The sequence below is a fragment of the Lytechinus pictus genome, chromosome 10, assembly GCF_037042905.1.
Source record: "Lytechinus pictus isolate F3 Inbred chromosome 10, Lp3.0, whole genome shotgun sequence".
Classification (NCBI taxonomy): Eukaryota; Metazoa; Echinodermata; class Echinoidea; order Temnopleuroida; family Toxopneustidae; genus Lytechinus; species Lytechinus pictus.
Genome location: NC_087254.1, coordinates 6837426 through 6862027, shown reverse-complemented (window position 1 = coordinate 6862027; position 24602 = coordinate 6837426). Strand labels below are relative to the sequence as shown.

The following is a 24602-nucleotide window of genomic DNA, read 5'->3' as shown; positions in this document are numbered from 1 at the left end:
GGGTATTTGTTGAATTACAGCCATAAATTTGAAAGTGTGTTGGTCTAGTTCATAAAACTTGGACATAATAGTAATCAAGTATCACTGAACATCCTGTGCGAGTTTCAGGTCACATGATCAAGGTCAAAGGTCATGTAAGGTCAAAGAACTTTGGCCACGTTGGGGGTATTTGTTGAATTGCCATCATATCTCTATAAGTGTATTGGTCTAGTTCATAAAACGTGGAAATAAGAGTAACCAAGTATCACTGAACATCTTGTGCGAGTTATAGTAGTTTTCAAAATCAGCACTGCTGCTATATTGAATCGCGTGATGCAGGTGAGACGGCCAGAGGCATTCCACTTGTTTATATTTCGCTCTGAACTGATAGATGCAAGGATGTCAGTAGCCATTAAAGTCGGTGTAAATTACTATTTCATGGAATGCTCCACTGTTCTTAAAGGACAAGTCCACCCCAACAAAAAGTTGATTCGAATAAAAAGAGAAAAATCCAACAAGCATAACACTGAAAATTTTGTCAAAATCGGATGTAAAATAAGAAAGTTTTGACATTTTAAAGTTTTGCTTAATTTCACAAAACAGTTATATGCACATTTTGGTGTATATGCAAATGAGGAGACTGATGACGTCATCCACTCACTATTTCTTTTGTATTTTATTATATGAAATAGGGACTATTCTATTTTTCTACTCATTGTCAAGTGAAACGACGATTTATTCCTCCCTGAACATGTGGAATAAGTATTGTTTAATACTATGTGATTCAGTCAGGTTGGTCCTTATTGTCAAATCTATAAAAAAATGAAATATTGTATAATTCAAACAATAAAAAAAAGAAATAGTGAGTGAGGGACTGATCATCACCTGTCTCATTTGAGTTGTGAATATCACTGTTTTGTGAAAAATAAGTTTAAAATGTCATAACTTTCTTTACATCCGATTTTGATGAAATCTTCAGCGTTTTGCTAGTTTGATTTTTCTCTATTTCTCTATTTAAATCAACATTTTTCTGGGTGGACTTGACCTTTAATAACTTAGGTGGAATAAGGTTTTCATGTTTGATTTTGGAGTAGATTGCTTGTAAGAGTAGTACCACATGAATGTCACGCAAGGCTATACAGCCTGATGCTATGTTTGTATAACTATTGAGCTTCAGAAAAGTTTCTTTGGTACATGGGCTGTAAAAATGGCCAGTCTAAACAGCAACCTGCTGATATCTCTCTGGTTAATCTTCTCTCTCTCTCTCTTTCTCTCTCCCTCTCTATCTGCTCAGATAGATATAAAAAAACATGTTATTTGAATTTTGTTTAACCATAGAATTTCTAAACTGACTCATACCGTTCATGTTTTTCTTTTCTTTTTTTTCGTGAAAATTATGAGAGTTATTTGTGTATTGATGCTGATATCTTGTGATGTGTATCCTTCAAGTGTAAAACCCTTCCATTTATGTTAAGAATGTTAAGAAAAGTACATATTAACCATTGTGTGGTCCCATGAGAAGAGGTAGCAACTCTGATTTTTTTTTTAATCAGATTTACTTTTTTCCTTCATTTGGGATATTTTCTGTATAATAATAATGTTATATACCGCAAATTGGCAAATTGCCTCTAAGTGGTTAAGAGAAAGGAAATATGAAGTATAAAGGAAATAGAAATACTTTGCACTACAAAATGTATCAAAACTAATATTACAATTTACAACTAGTTCTCACCAGATCATGAATAAAGAAATACCATCAAATTGGCCAATAAACATGATATGATCAATTTAAGATTTTAAAATGTGATTTTTAAGCATAACTTTAAATGTATTAACACAGTTAGCATTGCAAATTTGTAGGGGGAGATTGTTTCAAAGAAATGAAGCTGCATAAGAGAAAAAACGCTGACCGTATTGTTTGTAAGAAGTATGAGATCGAGAAAGAAGAGATTGAGAAGCAGAACGTAGAACTGTATGCTCCACATGGTGCTAAAAAATAGGAATCAATAGCCCCCAATGCCTGGAATATAGGTGTTTCAAAAGCAAGTATTATTATATTTCCACATAAAACAATGACACATTTTCCTCGTGAACCTAGAAACTCTTTCCACAGAGTTGCTTCCTTTTGTCAGTGGATGGTATTATTCGCATTCTGTAATGACAACCAGGATTTTTTTTGTGAGGAATTGTTATAATGTTTGTTGAACCAAGACACTTCTTTTGTTTCTAACTCTTCAATGTGATAATTTATTCCAGATCATATTTTGTGTGCATCGTACCAAACCATCATTTCATTTCATCATATCTAGATCTACACATGATTTATTAATGTGAAAGACATTTGCGAAAAAGCCATAGAGCAAGACTCCATTCTAGATTTTTTTCTTGGTGGCCCGATAGGTTCACCAAAATCATCAATTTCATATTCTTGGTGGCCCTAAAACAATAGAAAACATTACAATTTATCAAAACTTTGGTAGCCCGACTGAGCCACCAAGTGTGGGCTTTTACAGAATTTTTTGTGGCCCGCCTCTCATTTTTGGTTGCCCCGGGCCACTGCTAATGTTGAGCCCTGCATAGAGACTAAATTTTCTGATATTGTGGGCAAAGCCCTTTGTCGAAGACCTTTATTGGCATAGCCCTATGATAAAGTCCTGTGACATAGGGCTATGCCCGAAATATCAGATAATATAATCTATATGTTTTTGGGGGGTTTTTTGTTCGCAATTGTCTTTCATATTTGTTTTTAAACCAAAACCACCACAGAAAACCCTCTTAATACTTGTTATATAATTGTATGTGTGGCAAAATATATCCTTGTGAGTAAATTCATGAGAAAATAACTTTTATGAAGTCAGAACCAAGTGCCAAATTATCAATGTAATCTGATATGTATTTGTAAATAATATATATAGATATATACCTCATATTTGATAGATGAGTCACTTCGTTACCTCTGGGAATACACATTTCGATATTTATTTGAATGTATGGTGCAGATAAACTACGTTACATAGGGGCATAGGTTTGTTTGTAATGATTTAATTTAATGTGTACATTTGATATGTGCTGTGCCTAGATAATATTGAGAATTTGCAGCATTTGCACTCTGCAGAGTGGATACAAGTGCTTAATATGTATGTAGCGTCATCATCATCATTATTGTTATCATAATTTTGTTAAACCTGTACATTTATTATACATTAAAAATGGTTATTTCCCTGTAGATACTCTTTGATTTTTTTTTATTGACTATCAATGTACATAAATGAAACCTTGCACCCTGTAAAAAATCACAAAATTTAAGTTTTGTTTCAATACCAATTTGAATTTTTATGAATGCTCAGAGATTTAGAACATTGGTTGCTAAGAAGAAAATTATACATTCTCTGTATCGTTAATTAGCGAGATCTCATTTATTTCATAGAGTAGATACTGATGTATTTCTGTACAGGAGCAGTCAAGTAGATTGGGTTGGTGAAATTACCGGTCATTCACCACTTCCCCCATGGGCCCTTACAACTATGGTAACTTTGTCCATTTTATGTAATTGCCATGGTTACTCCTGCAGGGTAGCATTTCATGAGTAGTTAATTCAGTTATTTTTACTGATCAGTTCTCAGCCAATCAGATGCAAGGATTTCACCAGCTTATAACAATAGCCAGTGAAGATGACAGACTATCTGTTTTGTGAAATACTTCCCATATATCTTTGTTATCCAGGGACAAGAAGTTTGTAAGGGAAATCCCTGCACCTACCAGAAAGTCACTGTATTTCCGGCCATTGTATGTTTTCTTACTAAGGCAATTCCATAAAATGATCAACCTTTTTGTACGTCCGACCCCCATTTATTTCACTTCATAAACTGACCAAGTCATAGTCCTTTAAGAACATTACAGACTGTCTAAAGAACAAGAAATCAGAGACAGAAAATGTCACGAAGATCCCACATACAGGGGGTCGGATGTACATAATATATGGAATTGTAGTTACGTGATACATCATTGAACAGTCACCCTTGCATGGATACCACTTGTTTATGTTTACATCACCGATTATTCATGTGGATTTATGATTTTGTCCAATTTGAATCTGTTTAATGCAAGGTTGACAGTGTGCGATACCATGTTACAGAATATTTTGTATGGATAATTAAATTCTTTTTACTTGTATGATAGATAAAAAAAAGTTATTTGGCTGAAGTCTTTTTCATTTGTGTTGATTCCATGATTGAATGAGGTATCCTGACCTGTCAACCACTCGACTGCCCTTGTTTAATTTGTGGGTTTCATATTACTGTGTTTAATTTTTTTTTTTTTAAACTAAATGCCAATTTAAAGATTTATATGATTCGGGAGAATGATCTGTATGTATGGAAAGCTCATAGACTTAACTCTCAGTTGATAAATTATCAATTTAAGGATGAGCATACCGGGTAACTCTTTTTTGTAAGGGGTATGGATATTAGGTTGGACAGGAATCGGCCGTTCAGAGTTAATTTAGATTGATAAACCACAAACACATCCAAAAAGATCAATGTGATCCTAATAGATCATGGGTTTAAAGGGGAAGTTCACCCTGACAAAATGTTTATTGAAAAAAATAGCAGAAAAAAAAAATATTGCTGAAGGTTTGAGAAAAATCCATCAGAGATTTTAAAAATAATTTGATTTGTGATGTCATATGCGAGCAGCTTTCCTACATATCGAATGGTAAAAAATCATTGAAATGTCATTTTCTCAGAAAATTGAAAATGGTTTTTACTGTACATTCAGTATATCAATAGACAAATAAGTTTACACAACTGTTTCTAAAAAGAAAACAAAAATAAGTCATCACGAACCATTAAAATATTGAAATTTTATATTTCATAACTTATGGGGCAGCTGCTCTTTTATGACATCACAAATCCAAAACTTCAAATTCTAATAACTTCCTTAATCGTTAATGGATTTTCCTCAAACCTTCAGCAATATTTTTATTATTTTTTCTGCTATTTTTACAACAAACATTTCTTCCGGGTGAACTTCCCCTTTAAGATATCCTCTTCAATGTTGTAATCCCCAAGAGACTTGCCCCTCTCTACCCCTTAAAGTTGGAAGGCAAATTTCCACACAAGCAAATTTTAAGACCCTTTTCAAAAACTTGAGTGAGCTATATGCTCGCCTGATAATAGATAATTTTGGGATATTTGGACATGATTTGGTCTAGTGGTCCACCTGCACTCCCCCCAATCAGTTATATCGGGAGGAGAGACCAGCGGGTCATAGTGATTCAGTTAGCTTTTCGCCTCCCATGCACAGGTGACACCAAACAGATAATAATAATAATAATTTCAAGGGGGTGATGTATGTTGCCCCCAAAATGCCCAAAAGAGCCCTGGAAAATGAAAAAAGAGCCCTGGATGTCCCCATTCATTTGCAAATTAAGGCAGTTGTGGAATGAAGCCCCAAAAATAGATTTTAAAAAACTATTGCCTGGTACATACTGGGTGATTTCAAGTACGGTGTTGACCTTTTGGTGTTGGTGTTAGGTCAATTTTTACACGATTATAACACCAAACGTAAAATGAAGATGGTCCCAAAAAGTCACTCACTAGTCGTTGAGATGTCAATAATGTGATTTTGATCAGTTTTACAAACTCTGAATAAGTTTTGGAGCTAAGGGAAGCAATCCAAATTTCAACACCAACACCAAGGCAAACACAGGACTTGAAATCACCCAATGTCCTTTTCTTTTTTGTGGGGGGGGGGGTTGAGACAACATGTTACATGCAGCACCAAGTCTGGTACGTTTCAATGAGTGATGGATTCTTATTCCTTTTTTTTTAGTGAAATAGCCCAGATCGAGATATGTTCCATCAAGCTAGGCAGCCCTTGATCATGTTGATATACTCTATCTCTCCTGATGTTAAACTTATATATACGTACCTGGGGCCTTTTCATAAGAGTTGTTCTAATTGAATATTTAAAAAATCATGAAAGAACAGTTCGAAGTTTCTGAAATCATTTGATTTGATAGACTGATAATTGTGCATTTGTTATTGTAACCATGCAGTCTTTATGAAACGGGACCTTGTTGATAAAGCTACTGAAATCATTCGATTTGATTGGCTGATATGATAGTAAACTTATAATGGAGATTGTGCATTTGTATTATCCATTTTAATATTGTCTTTATAGCAAGTTTTTATGAAAAGGTTGCTCATTGCAGCAGTCGGTTTTGTCTTTCAGATGGTGTTTGGGGCAGTTATGAAATTTAAAAAAAAAATGATCATAAATAAAAAGGGGCAATTTTTGTTTAAAATATGAACATCTTATTTTTTCATTTCATTTTCTCTAGAGCCCCCCCCCCCCTCCAACCCCTCTCTATAAAGGATTTTCATTTGCAAGGGGATAGGGTCAGCCATTTAAAAAAAATGAACAAAATAATCCCTTGACCAAAATGGCGAGGGGTTATGATTTTATTTTTAAGAATATGAAAATTTTATTAGGCTATGAAGGCCACCAGCCTATTAGGTTGCTCATGAGTCACCTTCTTACTTGGAGGGGGACTGGGGCAGTTATTACGAAAAAAAAAATGCTAAGGGGTACTAGGCCTATAGGACTAAATTGCTAAAAATATGAACATTTTCACTTTCCTCGATTCTCTCCTCTTTAACTATAAAGCCTCACCATTCTAAGAGGTTGCACAAGTTTCTTTCGGCTTTTTTTATGGGAGTTTGGGACTTGGGGCAGTTATTAAGAAATAAAAAAAACACTTGACGAGCAGGCTGACCCTTTTTTTTTTTCACTTTACTTTTTTTTTCAATTTTGCTGTTAATTGGACGTTTCGGCGACACTACAATTGACGCGCCAGATTCAATTTACAGATGTAACTTTGTAAGACAGAAGAGAGCAAAGACCCAATTTCATTGTTTATCGTGATGTTCGTGGCCGATACACAGCTGTTTTTTTATTTCTTGTAATAGTCGGGTAATTTAGTGGTGAGTAATTCTGATTTATTTATTGAAATAGATTGGCATTAAGGCAAATTCAGTCACTCACAATGTGCATTATTTTGGTTCAGTGCACGTGTCTCCATGGCATGCATGCCGCATGCATGCCATGGCTCCAGCTCCATTCACTTTGTACACAAGTGCGCGTTAAAGAGAAATTCCAGTAGTTGCAGTAAACACTGATTTCATGAGAAAGTCTGTAAAACCAGGCTTAATTGTCAGTATATCATCGAGGATCTAGATCTGGTACAGTTACATAAACTGAACTTTGTGAAACGCTGAATAATGTTCAGACTGAACTTCCCCAACACAGATAAGCGTATGTGGGACAGTGTATAATTATTGCATTGAGCGTCGGGCCCGACGCTCTACCCGAATCCTGTGCTTATTTGCTGATTTCTCAGCAATTACACAATTTCTTCCAGAATCCTTTGGCACATGCGTTTTATTTATACAATTACAAACAGACACTTTGGTGGTCATTTCATTGGATTCTGTACGAACTCATTTTGATATCGTTACCAAAACCACTCCTAGTAGTACCAATGAGGTCCAAACATTAGCATGTATGGACCTCATAGGCGACAATGCGTTAAAAACAGGTTAGAACTTCTAACCGTACTGTTTCCTGCACCCAAGTATGATATTACTCCCAAAATATGAGTTTTGTCCTCGTTTGTTTATCATTTATTAAAAGATTGCCCATTAAATATATTCCTATTCCTAATTTGAATTTAATAAAATAAAGGTAAACTTACATTTGAGTCATTTTTCGATCTTTTTTTGGCAGTCAGTCCGGTCACCGTCGAGTGCGATCAAAGCGGTATGAAGCTGATTTTCAGATCACGTGATACGTGTGGTCATCACCTGATCAATCGACTATCCTTTTTTAAAGACCGCAACAATTATAAATTTTATTATAAAATATATATAGAATAAATTATTGCATAATATTATGTATATTTCTACAATTAAAAAATATTTTGTGATATAAATTTAATATTTGACGTAAAAATCGCTATTGAACAAAATATTTATTAAAAAATAAAAAATCAAACAAAATAAAAAAAGCCTTGGACACAGTGCAAAAAACCTAACGATTTGGCCGCGTTGTTAACAACTATCGTAAGGGGCGCTTTATTTATAAATAAAAAAGAATGTACAGCTGTCTACCGCGACGTGGTTTGTCACAAGATTTGGGACAAACTGGTGAGTACCGTTTAAACATTATCAAATTACTAAATAGATTATACATACCTTGTAGATTTAGTTTTTAAGGTGATATTAGTGCTTAGTTCTAAGCTAGGGAGGCCCAAACGCGCGTGAGCGGAGTCCCACTTTATTAACACGGGTAAGTATTGCGGTGTCGCCTAGAGTGACCAAAACTAGCATTTACCTTTAACAAATCGACGAGTGCAGTGCAGTGGTCATTCCCCAATGTAATCACATTTGCAAACAATAGTTACTGGTGATGGTGTATGCTGGTAAACAATCGGTGTGAATAAATGGGGGCTAAAATAATGCAGTTAAATACCTGAACTAGCATGATGACTAAAGTAACAGCTGGCAGTGCAGTGGCAGCAGGCTCGAGCGATGTTCGTGCAGGCTCCACTTCACTACCGGCCCGCTACACTACGCTCCACCTGCCCGAACATCGGGACGGTGAACCAGTTCGGATATACCGAGTGACAAAGGTGGGATCAAATGGTGGTTTATTGTAAAAATTATAGAAAAAAAATATAACGAGAAAGAAAAATAGTTTTATTTCTTACTCTTCACCCTTATTTCACTCCGTGTCCATCCTCCGGTTATCCTAAAAATTTGTGATTTTGGGCCAGTATCTAATTCCTCACACGTAATTATTCACGGCCGATTTCAAAACATCGCATGCGAGGGTTGGGAAAATATTCCACTGATTCGTAAAATATTGAAATGAATTATGTTTAGGCATCCTACTACTACTAGTACTAGCTAGATATAAGTGAGTTAAAGGCAAAAATATACACAAACTCATATTCGGGCAATTTGTATAAATATCCTGGTCTATTTTTAAGCTCACTTATTCACCATATATTTGATTAGTTATTTCATCTTTATTTTGTTTTTTATTCAGGTTTTTCCTGCGTTTTGCAAGTCAAGGTGCCATTCCCCTCCTGGTTTTATTCTTGCGAAGTATTGAGGACATCAAATTATTTTCATTTACGGTAATAGTTTCAAATCACAAGTGGAGATGCCATTTCCCCTCTGGATCGGAAGCTGTGGGATCATCCCGTTTGAGGTGAGTGCACACCATCCTATAGAGTCTGGCCACCTAGGCCCCGTCTTACAAAGAGTTACGATTGATTCAATCAACCTCAGCTATATGGAAATCTATCAATGTCATAGTTTTTTCTACAAGAAATTTGCACAAAATCCTTTGAGAGTGCGCCTTCTGTCTAGTTTCTTATTCAGAGGCGCAGAGGGATTTATTACACAGAAGGGGGGTGTTATATGAAATATGATGAGAATATGTTGTCACAGGCCCAGTGCAAAAGCAAAGGACAAAAAAAACTCTAGAGAAAAGATAATTGCCTATGTACTGTTTACACAACAAATAACGAAATAGAAAATGGATTGGAATTACAAATCAAATGAAATATTTTTAATTATAATTAAATTCAATACGTTCACTTATGTGAATAATATGGCATAGCATCAAAGAATAAATTCATAATGAAATTTCAATTCGAATAAATAAATTCTTAGCTGTTATCATTTCGTTGGGGCCCATTGAAGAGAACTAGCGAGTTTATCGCGATCAGTGGAGAATCCGAACATCGATGACTCATCACTATGACGTCACACTGGAGGACGATTCCCGAGACTTCTGTCCCGTCCGGAGTTCCCGTAAGCACCCTCAGTACTTACTGTTGATACGGCTCTGCCGTTAGAATCTCGGTACTAAAAACACTACAATAAATAATAAACATGGAACCACACTTCTAATACATTGATCTAATCACGCAATTGATTCATTAATTAGTTGTGTCAATAAGTGTCCACGTTTGATTGGTGGAAATTCATTTCAAAAGTATCCATAAAGTAATCTTTCAAAATACGTTTAATCTTACAAATACATTACAAATTAATTATGCCAATCCCGTATAGATAAACTTCATAATTGTCAAACACGCAACCATGTTCAAGTATAATATGTAAACAAACCCATTAAATGGACGTAATGTCAAAAATCTTTTAAATTGTTTTAATTTGCAAATTCAACATTAAATAAGTTTCATATAATCTGCAATTATTTCATGCAAATTTCCGTCTTAATTTTAAAGATTCTTAAAAATATCCTAGTAGGAAGTAATTTTGACTTACCACGTATGTTGGTTAAGAAATACATCGTAGAAATCATCTAAAACTCCTTCCTGACATAGCAGCATAAAATATGATAAACTCGTCGATAAAACAAATCCATTATGCGTCTGCTAAATCATAGCAAAATGATAAAAACGATGAAGTTGATATTGCCCCTAAGGCAAAATCCTTTGTGAACAAGGAGAAGGAAACTGAATTTTCAAGAAAACGATAGATAATAATAATATATAGCATTTAAAGTGCGCCTTCTATCTAGTTTCCTATTCAGAGGCGCAGAGGGAATTATTACACAGAAGGGGGGGGATGTTATTTGAAATATGATGAGAATATGTCTTGAGGTTGGCTTTGAATGACTATATAGACTTAGCATTGCGTATTGTTGATGAGAGTGCATTCCACAATGTTGGAGCAGTATGAGCAAAAGCTTTTTCAGTTTCACCAATTGAGGATTTGATATGAGTTGTCAACAACCCGGTCCCTGAAGATCTTAGATTTCTAGAGGGTACATATTCCGAGATCAGTTCGTTTAAATAATGAGGAGCACAACCATTAACAATTTGAATGAATGAATGAATGATTGAATATTCATCATATCTGGGAAGTATTTTGAACAAACATGCATTTTAGATGTTGATGTTGCTGGCTTTCCATAGTTGTGGTTGATCGGATCAATTACAAATCTTTGTAAGACGGCTCTGGTATCTGCGGTAGATATGAACCTAGAGTCTGTGTTCATATCTACTGCAGATATCTTTTTTTATATATTTTTTTTCTTATATTTATTCAGTCACCTAAGAAAAAAAATAGAAAGTCGTAGGATGAAAGTAATAATAAAAATACATATAGGAAAAAATTAAATTCCTGAATATTTACATGTAGTTATAAATATGATTTCTTGCAAAAGTTTCAGGTATTTCAGATGTGAAGGTCCAGTATAAGATGCCATCTTTATATTACAGATACAGATATTTATGTCAAAAACCCTTGTATTGTGTGTTTGCATGTGTTTGATCCATTTAGCAGCAGTGGCCGAAATACCAATGCTAGCATGACTCCACACTGCTGTGGCTCTGGTCACAGTGTAAAATAGTTTTGAGAGCAACTGGCTTTCTATAGGGCAGTGATTTTTAGTTTACTAGTACATCAAAATGAATAATCTGTTTGGTTCTTTAATTATCATGTGAAAATTCATTGAATTTCTGTAGGGACAGTGATTTTTAGTTTACAGGTAAATCAAAATGAAAAATCTGTTTGGTTCTTTAATTATCATGTGAAAATTCATTGAATTTCTGTAGGGACAGTGATTTTTAGTTTATGGGTAAATGAAAAATAGATAATATGTTTGGTTCTTTAATTATCATATGAAGATTAATTGAATTTCTGTTGGGACAGTGATTTTTAGTTAACGGATAAATCAAAATGGATAATCTGTTCGGTTCTTTAATTATCATGTGAAAATTCATTGAATTTCTGTAGGGACAGTGATATTTATAGTTTAGGGGTAAATCAAAATGAAAAATTTGTTTGGTTCTTTAATTATCATGTGAAAATTCATTGAATTTCTGTAGGGACAGTGATTTTTAGTTTATGGGTAAATGTAAAATGGATAATCTGTTTGGTTCTTTAACCCTAAGATGACTGGCGGGATAGCTGATTCAGCCCCCCCCCCTCGAAATTTTTCGTGATAAATCCGCCGCGCAAATTTGTTTGATTGCGTCGCTTGCTGACTTTCTACTTTCAAGTCTTGGGCAACTTTTGAGACCAAAATTGTGACCACCGGGTACGCGGTTCCGAAATTACACAACATATTGTAAGTGCATGCAGAGCCAAAATTGCTCAAAAACGTAAATTTGTTTACAAATCCAATGCAAGTAATGTTTTTACTTTTAGCCAAAATTCATAAATGTATCATTATTTTCCCTTTTACTGATTAAAGTCAATTAATTTCATCTTGTTTATGGTAAAAATAAACTCCTCAACAATTTTCATTGAAAAAAAACAATAAAAAACAAAAAGTCGAAAAACAAAGATTACATAAATTTAGAAAACAATGAAATACATTAAAAAAATAAAGGTGATGTTGAAATTTTAGGGGCATTATTTAGTTAATTAGAGCAAACTTGATTTTATGCATAAATTAGGATAATTAATTAGCAATGAGATTTTTTGCAGAATTTGATCTTATAGTTTTTGAGATTATGCCATGGGTAACGCACTTTTTTGTCCCGATCACACGATCGACGGCCGAGATCATAAGGGGGGGATGAATCAACCCCCCCCCCCCCCCAGTCTTCTTAGGCGTCAAAATAGCCAAGTCTATTAAAGGTCAAGTCCACCCCATGAAAATGCTGACTTGAATAAATAGAGAAAAATCAAACTAGCATAGTGCTGAAAATTTCATCAAAATCGGATGTAAAATCAGAAAGTTATGACATTTTAAAGTTTCGCTTATTTTTCACAAAACAGTAATATACACAACTAGGTGAGTCAGTAGATGAGGTCCATCACTCACTATTTCTTTTGTTTTTTATTGTTTGAATTATACAATATTTCAGTTTTATAGATTTGACAGTAAGGACCAACTTGACTGAACCATATTATATTAAACAATGCTAATTCCACATGTTCAGGGAGGAATTATTCGTTGTATCACTTGACACCGAGGAGAAAATTAGAATACTTCATATAATAAAATACAAAAGAAATAGTGAGTGGATGACGTCATCAGTCTCCTCATTTGCATACCAGCCAGGATGTGCATATAGCTGTTTTGTAAAATTAAGCGAAACTTTAAAATGTCATAACTTTCTTATTTTACATCTGATTTTGATGAAATTTTAAGTGTTATGCTTGTTGGATTTTTATCTTTTTATTCAAATCAACTTTTATTGGGGTGGACTTGTCCTTTAAGGGTTAATTATCATGTGAAAATTCATTGAATTTCTGTAGGGACAGTGATTTTTAGTTTACGGGTAAATCAGAATGAATAATCTGTTTGGTTTTGCTGTGTGCATTTTCTATGACAAAACAGAATTACAGGGCTTTCTGAAATAGGCAATCATTTCCCCTATTTCTTGTTAGATATAAAAGCATTTAAGACACTTGAGAAGGATGTGAGAATCCAAATTTTACTGGTAATTGGATCAGTAAAAATTATATTAATTATGTTATTTTCTGTCTTAAAAACTTATGTTATACCTATGGCTTTGCCATGTTATACCTAGGATGTTAAGAAAATGTAAATTTTTAAAGATTATCATGGTTACACCTCTATCTTTTATTTATTTGCTTGTGTAGGTGAGTGGCGCCTGAACGAGTGGTTGAGCTTTGCTAATTCCTACGCAACCCATCACTGTACAGCTGCAATCTGGGTCAACGACCTCAGCATAGCAAACGGGTCAAAAGTTACTAGCCGGTCAAATAGAAAAACTCTTGGAAGGTAACCACATCACCCTATGTTCTCCATTTATAAGATATGTCGATAATGATTTAGTAGTGTGAAGTCAACAATCTGTGATCATATTCATAACATTTTTTTGAAAAAAATTCATTGCATTTTGTGTTTTGAGAATATTTGTTTTTTATCCATTTATCAAAAGTGAATGTAAGATTTACAACCTTGCATTCTCTTTTTTCATGATTTATATTCATGGTAGATCATTATGTGAAGTTGTTACTTTTTCGTTTGAATAGAAAAAAAAATCATGATCATAACATACTATCTCAGTACTACTTAATGTCTGTAAAAACTAGCTTCTGTGGTTTTTGAGACATTCATTTGATAATATAACCATTATATCCTGTATTTATTCATTTTTCAGCTTTGTCTTCATCATTCAAGCATCGGGACAGCAGGTCATTCGGCCAGCTTTACGACCCAACTCAAACTCCTTAACACATGCTGTCCAGAGACCATGCTCTGTGCAAATGGTTCTGTCACATACCACCTTCCAGCTACGAGCTGCTCAGCAACTTCTCCGGTCCATTCAAAGACAGATTACGGCACAGTGTGTAAGCCAAAGCCAGGGTGAGGCCACAGCCTGGCGAGCTTGTCATCAAGACCGAGCAGTCCATCTGTTACCGCAGTTCGGGCAGTATTAATGCCTCAAGCCCTGTGACAGGGGTGTCAAGACGTCAAGTTCTTCCAAAAAGACGGTTGAAGTGTCGTTGGTCTATGAGAAAGCAACCATCGCTGCTAAGATGATCAGGGATTCAAGTCCGTCCATGAAGACAACTGTGGATTGTGTGTCTCCAAGAGGTAAGATAACCTTCACATTTCAGTTATCAGTATACAGTTAAAAGTCAAGTCCACCCCACATTAAGTTGATCTAAATATAGAAAAAAAATCTAGTAAACAGAACACTGAAAATGTCATCAATTTCACGTAGAAAGTTTCTTTTTACAAAACAGTTGTATACACAGTGATATGCAGATGAGATATTGCATCAAATTTGCAGATAGTTATGGTGCAATGTAGATACTGGTATTCAGCAAGAGTTAAGTGAATAATGCATTCCATGTGCTGGTTGGATGAATTTCCAGATTGTTTTCCTTAGCCCTCTTACATACTTGTTTTATTTTAATAGATTCAACAAGAAAGGACGAGTCAAGAAAATTGATTATTTGCAAGCAGCAGCTGAAAAACTCTGTTGCTCCCATCCAAATTAAATACTGTATTTTAGCATCTCGTTAGGAATATTTTTTGGAACTTCAAATATTTGCATTTTCTGTTGAGAAGACTTGTAAAGGCAAGTCTGCTTTAGTTGTGTTGAATACAGCTGCTAAAAAAAAACTGCCATGAAACAGAAGTTTGACATCGGGGTAAACATTTTTATGAGAAAAGTGAATAAGACTTTGGTGATTGATAAACTTATAAAACTTCAACCAATACATTTGATAAACTTATAAAGCCTGAACTAATACAATTTTTAGCAGTATTAAAAGTGAGAGCAGTTTGAATGGCGGAAAGTCAATAATGATACATGAGCATGATTAATTAAGTCTGCAGAGAAAAAAGTAAAATACCATATTAATTATGGTGGATCGCAAGGTCGAGCAAATTAGGGAACTCATTTCAATGAGGGATGTATCTTGTTTAACTGAAAGTGAATTGAAGGAACTGTATTTTTGTCTCGCCTGCATAGCAGAGCGAGACTATAGGCGCCGCTTTTCCGGCGGCGTCGTCAACATTGAAATCTTAACCAAGGTTAAGTTTTTGAAATGTCATCATAACTTAAAAAAGTATATGGGCCTAGTTCATGAAACTTGAACATAGGGGTAATCAAGTATTATTGAACATCCTGCCTGAGTTTCAGGTCACATGACCAAGGTCAAAGGTCATTTAGGGTCAATGAACTTAGACCATGTTGGGGGAACAATATCGAAATTTTAACCAAGGTTAAGTTTTTGAATTGTCATAACTTTGAAAGTATATGGACCTAGTTCATAAAACTTAGACATAAGGGTAATAGTGTATCACTAAAGACCCTGCTTGAGTTTCAGGTCACATGATTAAGGTCAAAGGTCACTTAGGGTCAACGAACTTTGGCCATGTTGGGGTTATTTGAGGAATTATCATCATAACTTTAAAACTTTATGGATCTAGTTCATGAAACTTGGACATAAGAGCAACCATGTATCCTTGAATATCATGTGTGAGTTTCAGGTCACATGACCAAGGTCAAAGGTCACTTAGGGTCAACAAACTTTGGCCATATTGGGGGTATAGGAGGAATTGTCATCATAACTTTGACATTTTTTATGGATCTAGTTCATGAAACGTGGACATAAGAGCAATCAAGTATCCTTGAATATCCTGTGCTAGTGACAGGTCACATGACGAAGGTCAAAGGTCATCTAGGGTCGTCAAACTTTGGTAATATTGGGGGTATTTGTGGAATTGTCATCTTAACTTTAAAAGTCTATGGATCTAGTTCATGAAACTTGGACATAAGAGCAGCAATGTATCCCTGAATACCCTGTGTGCGTTTCAGGAACATGGCCAAGATCAAAGGTCATTTAAAGGTCAATGAACTCTGGCCGTGTTGGGAGTATGTGTTGAATTGGCATCATAACTTAGGAAGTTTATGGATCTAGCTCATGAAACATTGACAGAAGGGTAATCGCGTATGAATGATTGTTTTGCACATGCCTTTTAATAGGTCACATGATCATGGTCAAATGTCATTTTGGGTCAATGGACATAGTATTTTATTATCATATTAGTGTTTTCTTCTGTGAATAATTATTCATTAGCTGTTTTCAAAGGAAGCTCTGCTGCTATATCGAATTGCGTAATGCAGGCGAGACTGCCAGAGGCGTTCCACTTGTTTGTATATTGAATATGCTGTTGTTGTTTTTTCATATTTTTGTAAACTGGAAAATATTGTGTGTTTTTTAAATCTTTGTATGTGCATTTCTTATGCGAACAAAGAAGACTTTGAATAATTGAATTGAATAAAGAAAAACTTTCCCCAGACAGCGTGACATTACAAGAAGAAAACATATCGTTACCGTTTAGTACTTCTTTTTTTTGTATTTTACTGAATTGTTTGAAATAATTCGAAATGTTTTAATCCTTGAATAATGGAACTTGTCACTTCTATAAAAGTTCTCATTCTTAAGCCTGCATGTTTATTTTCTTTGCAGGAATTGCCAGACAAAGCTAGAATGGATGAGCAACGCTCCAGTGCCTACCCATTGTATCATCAAGACCTCTTCACAGCCGTGTCTCTCTGCCCATGGACCTCATACTCTGACAGGGTAGTAGGTCCATGCTCTGCCATACCTCTTAACCCTAAAAAGACTGGGGCCGTTGAATTCTGTTTCTAGCAAAAATTCATCTTTGTATCATTACCTTTACTTTTTCTCGATAAAAACAATTATCTTCATTTTTATGATTTGAAAAAGTGTCAACAATTTCCATTGAAAAAAAACAGTAGAATTACTTAAAAAACTTTCAACAATAAAATAAAATAAAAAGAGTTGGAAACCAATTTTCTTGTATCCAAACAGAAACCCTTAAAGGGCTTTAAGGGCTTAATTTATAGATTCACAGCCAAATTTTAATTCCATGCATAAGTTAGCACAATCGTGAGTTATTTTGGAATAACCAAGTATGCAGTTCTGTAGATTGCATCGTGGTTGATGTGCACATTTATGTTTGTCATGATCACTCTATTATGAGCCAAAAGGATTGTTTGAAAGCCTTAACAAAATACCCCAGTCTTATCAGGGTTAACCATGTTGGTTAGAGAAGACCTTTCAGCAGTGGGGTGGGTAACGTCTACTGCTATCACACGCTGGTTGGAGATGCCCTGCGGAGAGTGGTGATAGCCTACAAGAAGACCAGGAATCTCAAGAACATCCTCCACACCCCAGAAGAGAAGACCCTTCAGTAATGAGATGGATAACGTCTACCGCTATCGCCCGCTGGTTGGAGATGCCCTGAGCTGAGTGGAGGTAGCCTGCAAGAAGACCAGGAATCTCAAGAACATCCTCCACACCCCAGAAGAGAAGACCCTTCAACAATGAGATGGATAACGTCTACTGCTATCGCCCGGTGGTTGGAGAATCCCTGAAGAGAGTGGAGGTAGCCTGCAAGAAGACTAGGAATCTCATGACATCCTTCACACCTTTGACGACTAGTTTGAGGAACTGCAGCAGATCATCAAGAGGTATGTTGAACAGGGTGGCCGATAGGGACTTTTAAGAAGTGGTCAGTAAAATCACCCCACACCTTGCAATGGGAGTTCAAGGGGATGAAAGCTATTTGGTCTTATCTTTTTCATACCATTTTCTTTGTCAGTGGGTAAAGTAGTGCGAGGCAGGCTAGTGCCTATTTCGAGTGATGGATGGTATCATCCGCCGCTTACCACAGTAGTGTCAAATTTTTTTTTTTTTAAACCATTCCAGAGGGTTTCTTTCTTGAACATTATAAAAAAAGGTTTCATTTATACAACTTGCTCACATTCAAGATATCAAACAAGGTTTCTCAAAGAGTGTTTCTTGAAAACAATAATGTGCATTTGTGGCGTCATTGGTGAAGATGTACTGGTATAGATGTACTGCTATAAAATTGTGATGATTCAAATCAGCAGGCTTGTGCTTATTTCATGCAGCTAGATCTCTTCAGCGTTACGACACCAATTTTGTAAAAGTTGCCCCCAAAATGAGAAAGTGCTGTCCTAGAAACTAATATGGGAGGTGGAATAAATAAAAATTGCCATTCATTATTGGTTATCATCATAAATCTGAAGGTTCATTACTCCATATTTTATGATTGTTTGCGAGATGTAAACAAAATTATGACCCTATAGAGATATTGGTAGTTATGAAAGTGACAAAAATGATTAATTTTCAGTTGGTGGGTGTTATTTACTATTTTCTATCGTCAATTTCACTTTCATAGAAGCATCTGCCATCTCCTTTGTTACTAATCAAGTTGATAACCTGAATATCTTTGTTTATTCCTCCAGCTACCCAGCCCTCCCGCTCCACCAACACCAGTGGGAGGTCTAGCTCCTGGTCATTATGCAGAGATGGAGAATCTTTGTTTATTCTTCCAGCCCTTCAACTTGCTCCACCTCCACCAGTGGGAGGTCTAGCTCCTGGCTATTATGCAGAGATGGAGAATCTTTGTTTATTCCTCCAGCTACACAGCCGGCCCGCTCCACCACCACCAGTTGGAGGTCTAGCTCCAGGTCCTGGATATTATGCAGAGAAGGAGAATCTTTAAAAGCAGAGAAACTGCAGGTTGGTCAACATCTTTTGTCTCTGTTATTTTCTTCCCTATTCCTGCTCCTATTCTTTAGAAAGAAAAATCCAGAAATGAATTCATTTTTTCTTCCATTACTGAAGTAAAGAACCTAAGGATCATTTCATAAAGCTGTTTGTGAGTTACGAAACACTAGTGCTCTGTTCTTGTGCGAATGAGATACCCCACATTTCCCCTGGACTTTCCACAGTGTGGGACTGAATTTCATTACGTCAAACCCCCGTTTGGAGAAAGACCGCAGTTCAGATTGCAAACTGCGGTTCTATACCCCTTTTTCTGTTTGGAATTTGAAAAAATCATTTCCAAGCGCCGATCAACCCTGATTGGCCAGGTAATCCCGCTGTCTCAATTTCTCCTCCACAGGCCAGATTATGAGCGTTGAGCCAAGGACGAAATGATAAACAACAGCTGTGCTATTACGTAAGACTTCTCTGCCTGTAGTAGGACCTTCGGAATGAAATTATTGTATTCGATATTTAATCACGTTTTCAAAGGCATATTGTATTCAGAAATCCAATGTTAGCCCATTTTCAATTTCGAACGAAGAAAATCGACCTCGAAATTAGGAAAGTAGGGGGATAAAATGACGACATGGTTTGCAGGGATGCTACCGCGCTCACACATTGCCCATAGAGCTCTATGCATAGAGCTATTATGCTCTATGCACTGCCATATATCCATTTTGTGTGGCCCCCTACTGTGACTGTATATGCCGGGCTGTTGTTATCTTCGGACCGAGGTCAAGACACAGGTGTTTTGATACTGCTTGGGGCAGTAAGGGTTTGTTGTACTTGGAGAAGAGAATTGATGCGGAGGGAAATAGGGGTATAGTGTTATCAAATGGAGGTTTTTCGTCATGTCCTGTAACCCTAATGAAATTTGGACAAATAGGAAACTTTACTTTCAGATGGCTGTTAATTACAAAATCTTAATCTGCATAAGAATCTGATTTCAGCTTTAGCTGATCATGGAAAAAAAAACCAAAAGATTAAGAATCTGTTTTATAAATGACTAGGAGAGCTTTTCATGTCAGTGATTTTCATGGACCGATTTGCTTGACTCAAGCAGATGCAAGGATATCAGGGGCTTATGACAAGTAGCTAGTGAAGGTTAATGATACTTAATTTCAAGAAGTACTCTCCTGGGGGGGGGGGGGTGTTTATCAAAGATTTAAGTATGACTTAAGTCTCACTTAAATGCTGATGCGTACATGATATGCAACTCGCAATCTTATTGATCAATACGCAGTAGTGCGCGTCCTCTTGGCATGATCTGCCCAATGCGGTCATGCCTTTCATACTGCGCACAACGAGACATTTAACCCTAAAATGGCCGGGGGGGGGTTGAATCAACCCCCCCCCTCAACATTTTCTGCGATCATTCCGCCGCGCGAAATTTTTTGACCGGGCCACTCGCAGAGTTTATAATTTTAAGTCTTGCGCATCATTTGAGACCAAATTTATGACGCCCGGGTACGCGGTTCCGAAATTACGCAACATTTTGTAAGTGCATGTCAGACCAAAAATTGTTCCAAAACGTGATTTTGTGTACAAAGTCAATGCAAATTGAGTTTTCTCATCTTATTCATAAAGATATGATTATTTTTACTTTAAACAGCTGAAAGCAATTGATTTTAGCATAATTATGCTTCAAAAAGGTTGTGGAATAAATCCGGTGAAAAAAACAAAGAAAAACAAAAGGTTGAAAAACAAAGAAATACATAAGAAATTCATAAAACAATAAAATACATAAGAAATTGATTTCCAAACCGAAGTTTTTTTCAATTGCCAATGTTGAGAATGCTACAAAGATTATTTTTACCAAAAATTAGCATTCTAGGAGCTTTATTTAGTGAATTAGAGCAAAAAGTATGATTTATGCATAAATTAGCATAATTAATTCATATAAAATAAAGTCTCATTATTTTGGAAAATTTTACCATGCAGCCTTGTAGATTACATCGCACACTACCAGCGTGCAAATTTTTGCGGCGCTCGCGCGATCGGCGGCCGGGATCTCAGGGGGGGGGTTGAATCAACCCCCCCCCCGGCCACAAAACAGCCAAAAAAGCCCGGCCTAGTTAGGGTTAAGTGCGACTCTAAGTCGTACTTAAATCTTTGTGAAACACCCCCTGGTCATCAGTTGTACCTAATTCGTTCAGGAATGTCCTGTACATCTAGTGGGTCGGATGTGCATACTTTGTGGAATGGCCCAGTAAATACCTGGGCCCCGTCTTACAAAGAGTACCGATTGATCCAATCAATCATAACTGTATGGAAATGCATCAGTGTCATAATATTGCAAAATGGAAATTTGCAAAATGTCCTTTGTAAACACAGCGAACACACCAAATTGTCAAGAAATAAATTAATTTATGGTAAAACATTCATATCTAGAAAAGATTTTGAACAAAATATGCATTTTACATGTTGACTTTGCCAGGGTTGGGTGGTAAATACCGGTAGCGGTAATTACCGGTGGTAAATACCGGTAAATATCGTCCGGTAAATGAGATGGGCGTCCGGTTAATATGTAAAAAACGGGAAATATGATTTATAATTCTTTTTTTTCAATAATTTTAGTTGTTTTTAACCTCAACAAATGAAATTGTGTTCTGAAATAATTAGAATCACAAAACTCATAGTAGAAACACACAAACAGATTAAAATCCATACTGCATACATGTACATACCCAAACACACATAGGATCTAAGTCCACACATACGTATACAAACTCAATATATGTTCCTGGAAATTGAATAATCATATTAAAACATAAACAAATATTTCTCCTGGGGTTTAACTTTTTACATGCCATTGTATCTCATTACAATATGATTTTTTTTCAACTTAATAATTCTCTGAAAGTACATGTATTTCATTTGACAACTTGTAAATCAGTGTGATAAATGTCACAACATTCAAGTATATCAAAAGCAAGTTTCATTTCATAAGGCAAAACCCTCTAACTACAGACTCTAATGATAAAATTAATGATATGTTATGTATGGGATGTTTTGTCTCCTAGAGAATGTACACAATTTTCCCCTGATTTTAAAAATTCAAATAATTTCAAATATATTAGCAATAACAAAAGAGTTTTTTTTTCTTTTAAAATGTTCTGAGACATATTTGATATGAATGAAAAGGAAATCTGCTATTACAAAAATTATTTTCATATTTATTCATGGTTTCATGAATTTCTTATGTATACCTATTGTTTTTTTATTTTTTCATATTTTTCAATTTTCACATTTGTTTTCCCTTCAATTATTTTCTTATATCAATATTCATAACAAAACAGTATTTAGAAACTCCAGAAAAGGTGAATAAATCTATTTTTGGAGCACTCTTGAAATTTGTTTTTCTCCATTCACTTTGTACACATATTTGATATTCATTTCCCATTGACATTGTGAACAAATGTCCATGCATAGCATATTGTCCCATACCTAACATTTTTTTAATCAACTTTTTATTAAAAAGTAAATTATATTTTTGAAACTTTTTGTGGTATTACATTAAAATACTCAATAAATTAGAACTTCCTAGAGATGAAACAATACAGGTATTGTATTTTGGGAAATAACTAAAGAAAATGACCTCAAAATGTTACATATGGGACATTTCATCCTTTGACAAGGCCTAATTTGCATATTAAATTAGATGACACCAAATTTTTGTTCATATGCTATTAGTTTATGCTCATTAATACATGTACATGTAGGTATTCATGAATATGGTAATTATTGACTGACTTAATACATAAGGTTACATAAGGTTCAGTTCTGGACGCAGGATCTTCTGTTCCTCTATGTCCAGCTCATGGTGATAAACAGTGATGTCTGAAGAATTAGCGCGGTCTTAATGAAGAACATCATATCTAAATTAGATGTACATTTGTGATCTTTTTAGTATTTTATTGTATTTTTTCCAGCATTTCATGGTAACACACATAGATAACACCCAAACACAAACATAAACACACATACAAACAAACAAACACTCACACAAATGGTACACACCAGAGCAACCATACTCACCACCTTTGTTTTTATGTTCAAAATTTGACAATCCCTATAGAAAAGTGAGTGGAAAATTATATTTCCCAGTATTTCCCGGTGAAAAGTGGTAAATACCGAAAAAAAGCGGTAAATACCGCTTATTTCCCGGCGTCCGGGAAATAAGCCTCCGAAGCAGGAAATATGCCAACCCTGGACTTTGCTGGCTTTCCATAGTTGTGATTGATCAGATCAATCTTAACTCTTTGTAAGACTGGCCCCTGAAGTGCATTTTCTCCAATGCAAATTTGTTTTCCTTTATGTATGACAGTCAGATGAATGTATATGTATTACTTTTTGAAAAAGAAACAATAATTTTTTTTTAAATCTCTTTACACAGGTCATGTGACTCAGTATGCAACATGGACACACCCCCTATCTGGTGAGAGAGATGGTCATACCAGAGACAAGGACAGACAGGTCATGTGGGTGACCCATCGCAGCAACATGTGAGATATGGAAACAGTGCCTGATGGAAGCAGAGATTGTAGATATTTTTAGATATTAAAGTTGATTCCTGACTAACCTAAAAGCAAGGCTCCACACTAACTTTTTTTCTTGGTGGCCCGAATGGTCCACCAAATTATCACTTTCACATTCTTGGTGGCCCTAAAACATTACAATTTATCAAAACTTTGGTGAGCCAAACTGGACAACCAAGTGTGGGCTTTTGGTGGCCCTACTCTCATTTTTGCTAAATATTTTTCCCTGCTAAAGGATTGCAATTATTATTGAATTACCAGATGAATAATTGATTTTTTTTTAATATGATTCCTGGACAAAGTTACTACCTTTAAATGTCTCAATGTTTTTTGTCTATTTAAGGCTACATAATACCAATGTTTGCAATCAATTGCTTATTGCATGCACCAAGAACCGATCAGAATGGTTGTGTTATACTTGCAATCCACCGCAAACTTTGTGTTCAAAGGTCCAGGTGCCTGGAGAAGCAAACACCATTTTCTAGAAGTCAAATTTATGTTTTCTATAGAAAAATTCTGTCTTGTCAATTGAATGAACCAAAGTCAGTTAGTGTATGTCAATTTATCTAAACTACTTTTTAATGTCAAATATGTGACTTGCAAGTATTCGCTACTCTTGAGCCCAATTATGTTATGTATTTTATGATGACTTTTGTGTAGCTCCAAGGAGCAGGTCCAAGCTTTTATCTTTTTTCAGGCAGTTCAAAGTATCTGAATTGTCTGTTGTTTCTGTAAGGCATGTTTACAAGGAGTAAATAATATGATATAATAATAATTTTGCATATGATTGAAGTTTAGGCTCAATTTATAAGAATTAAGATAGTGTTGTACATGTAATTAGGTCTAATTTTACTTTCTTTTTAATGTCATCTTGATTAGGTTTCTATTTGTGTTATTTTTTTACGATTCTGCAAAAGTGGATCCAAAGGTTTTCCAGAGTTTT

At 35.4% G+C, this 24602-nt stretch overlaps 1 protein-coding gene across 1 annotated transcript; it reads left to right on the top strand.

Annotated features, from left to right (window-relative positions):
* The first annotated feature begins 6822 nt into the window (after positions 1–6822).
* On the top strand, positions 6823–23626 carry LOC135155624 (uncharacterized). The gene is made up of 7 exons (XM_064105217.1): positions 6823–6965; positions 9091–9255; positions 13638–13779; positions 14162–14598; positions 16989–18016; positions 18818–19094; positions 23518–23626. Exons 5-6 carry the CDS (start codon positions 17875–17877, stop codon positions 19075–19077), a joined length of 402 nt encoding a protein of 133 aa, XP_063961287.1. The 5' UTR covers positions 6823–6965; positions 9091–9255; positions 13638–13779; positions 14162–14598; positions 16989–17874; the 3' UTR covers positions 19078–19094; positions 23518–23626.
* Positions 23627–24602: the final 976 nt, after the last annotated feature.

What these genes read in the sequence shown, in the direction of transcription:
- LOC135155624 (XM_064105217.1), top strand. Translation starts at nt 17,875, where the DNA reads ATGGATAACGTCTACTGCTATCGCCCGGTGGTTGGAGAATCCCTGAAG. An exon ending in CTGCAGCAGATCATCAAGAG is followed by an intron (nt 18,017 to 18,817) that starts GTATGTTGAACA and finishes TTATTCCTCCAG; the next exon opens with CTACCCAGCCCTCCCGCTCC.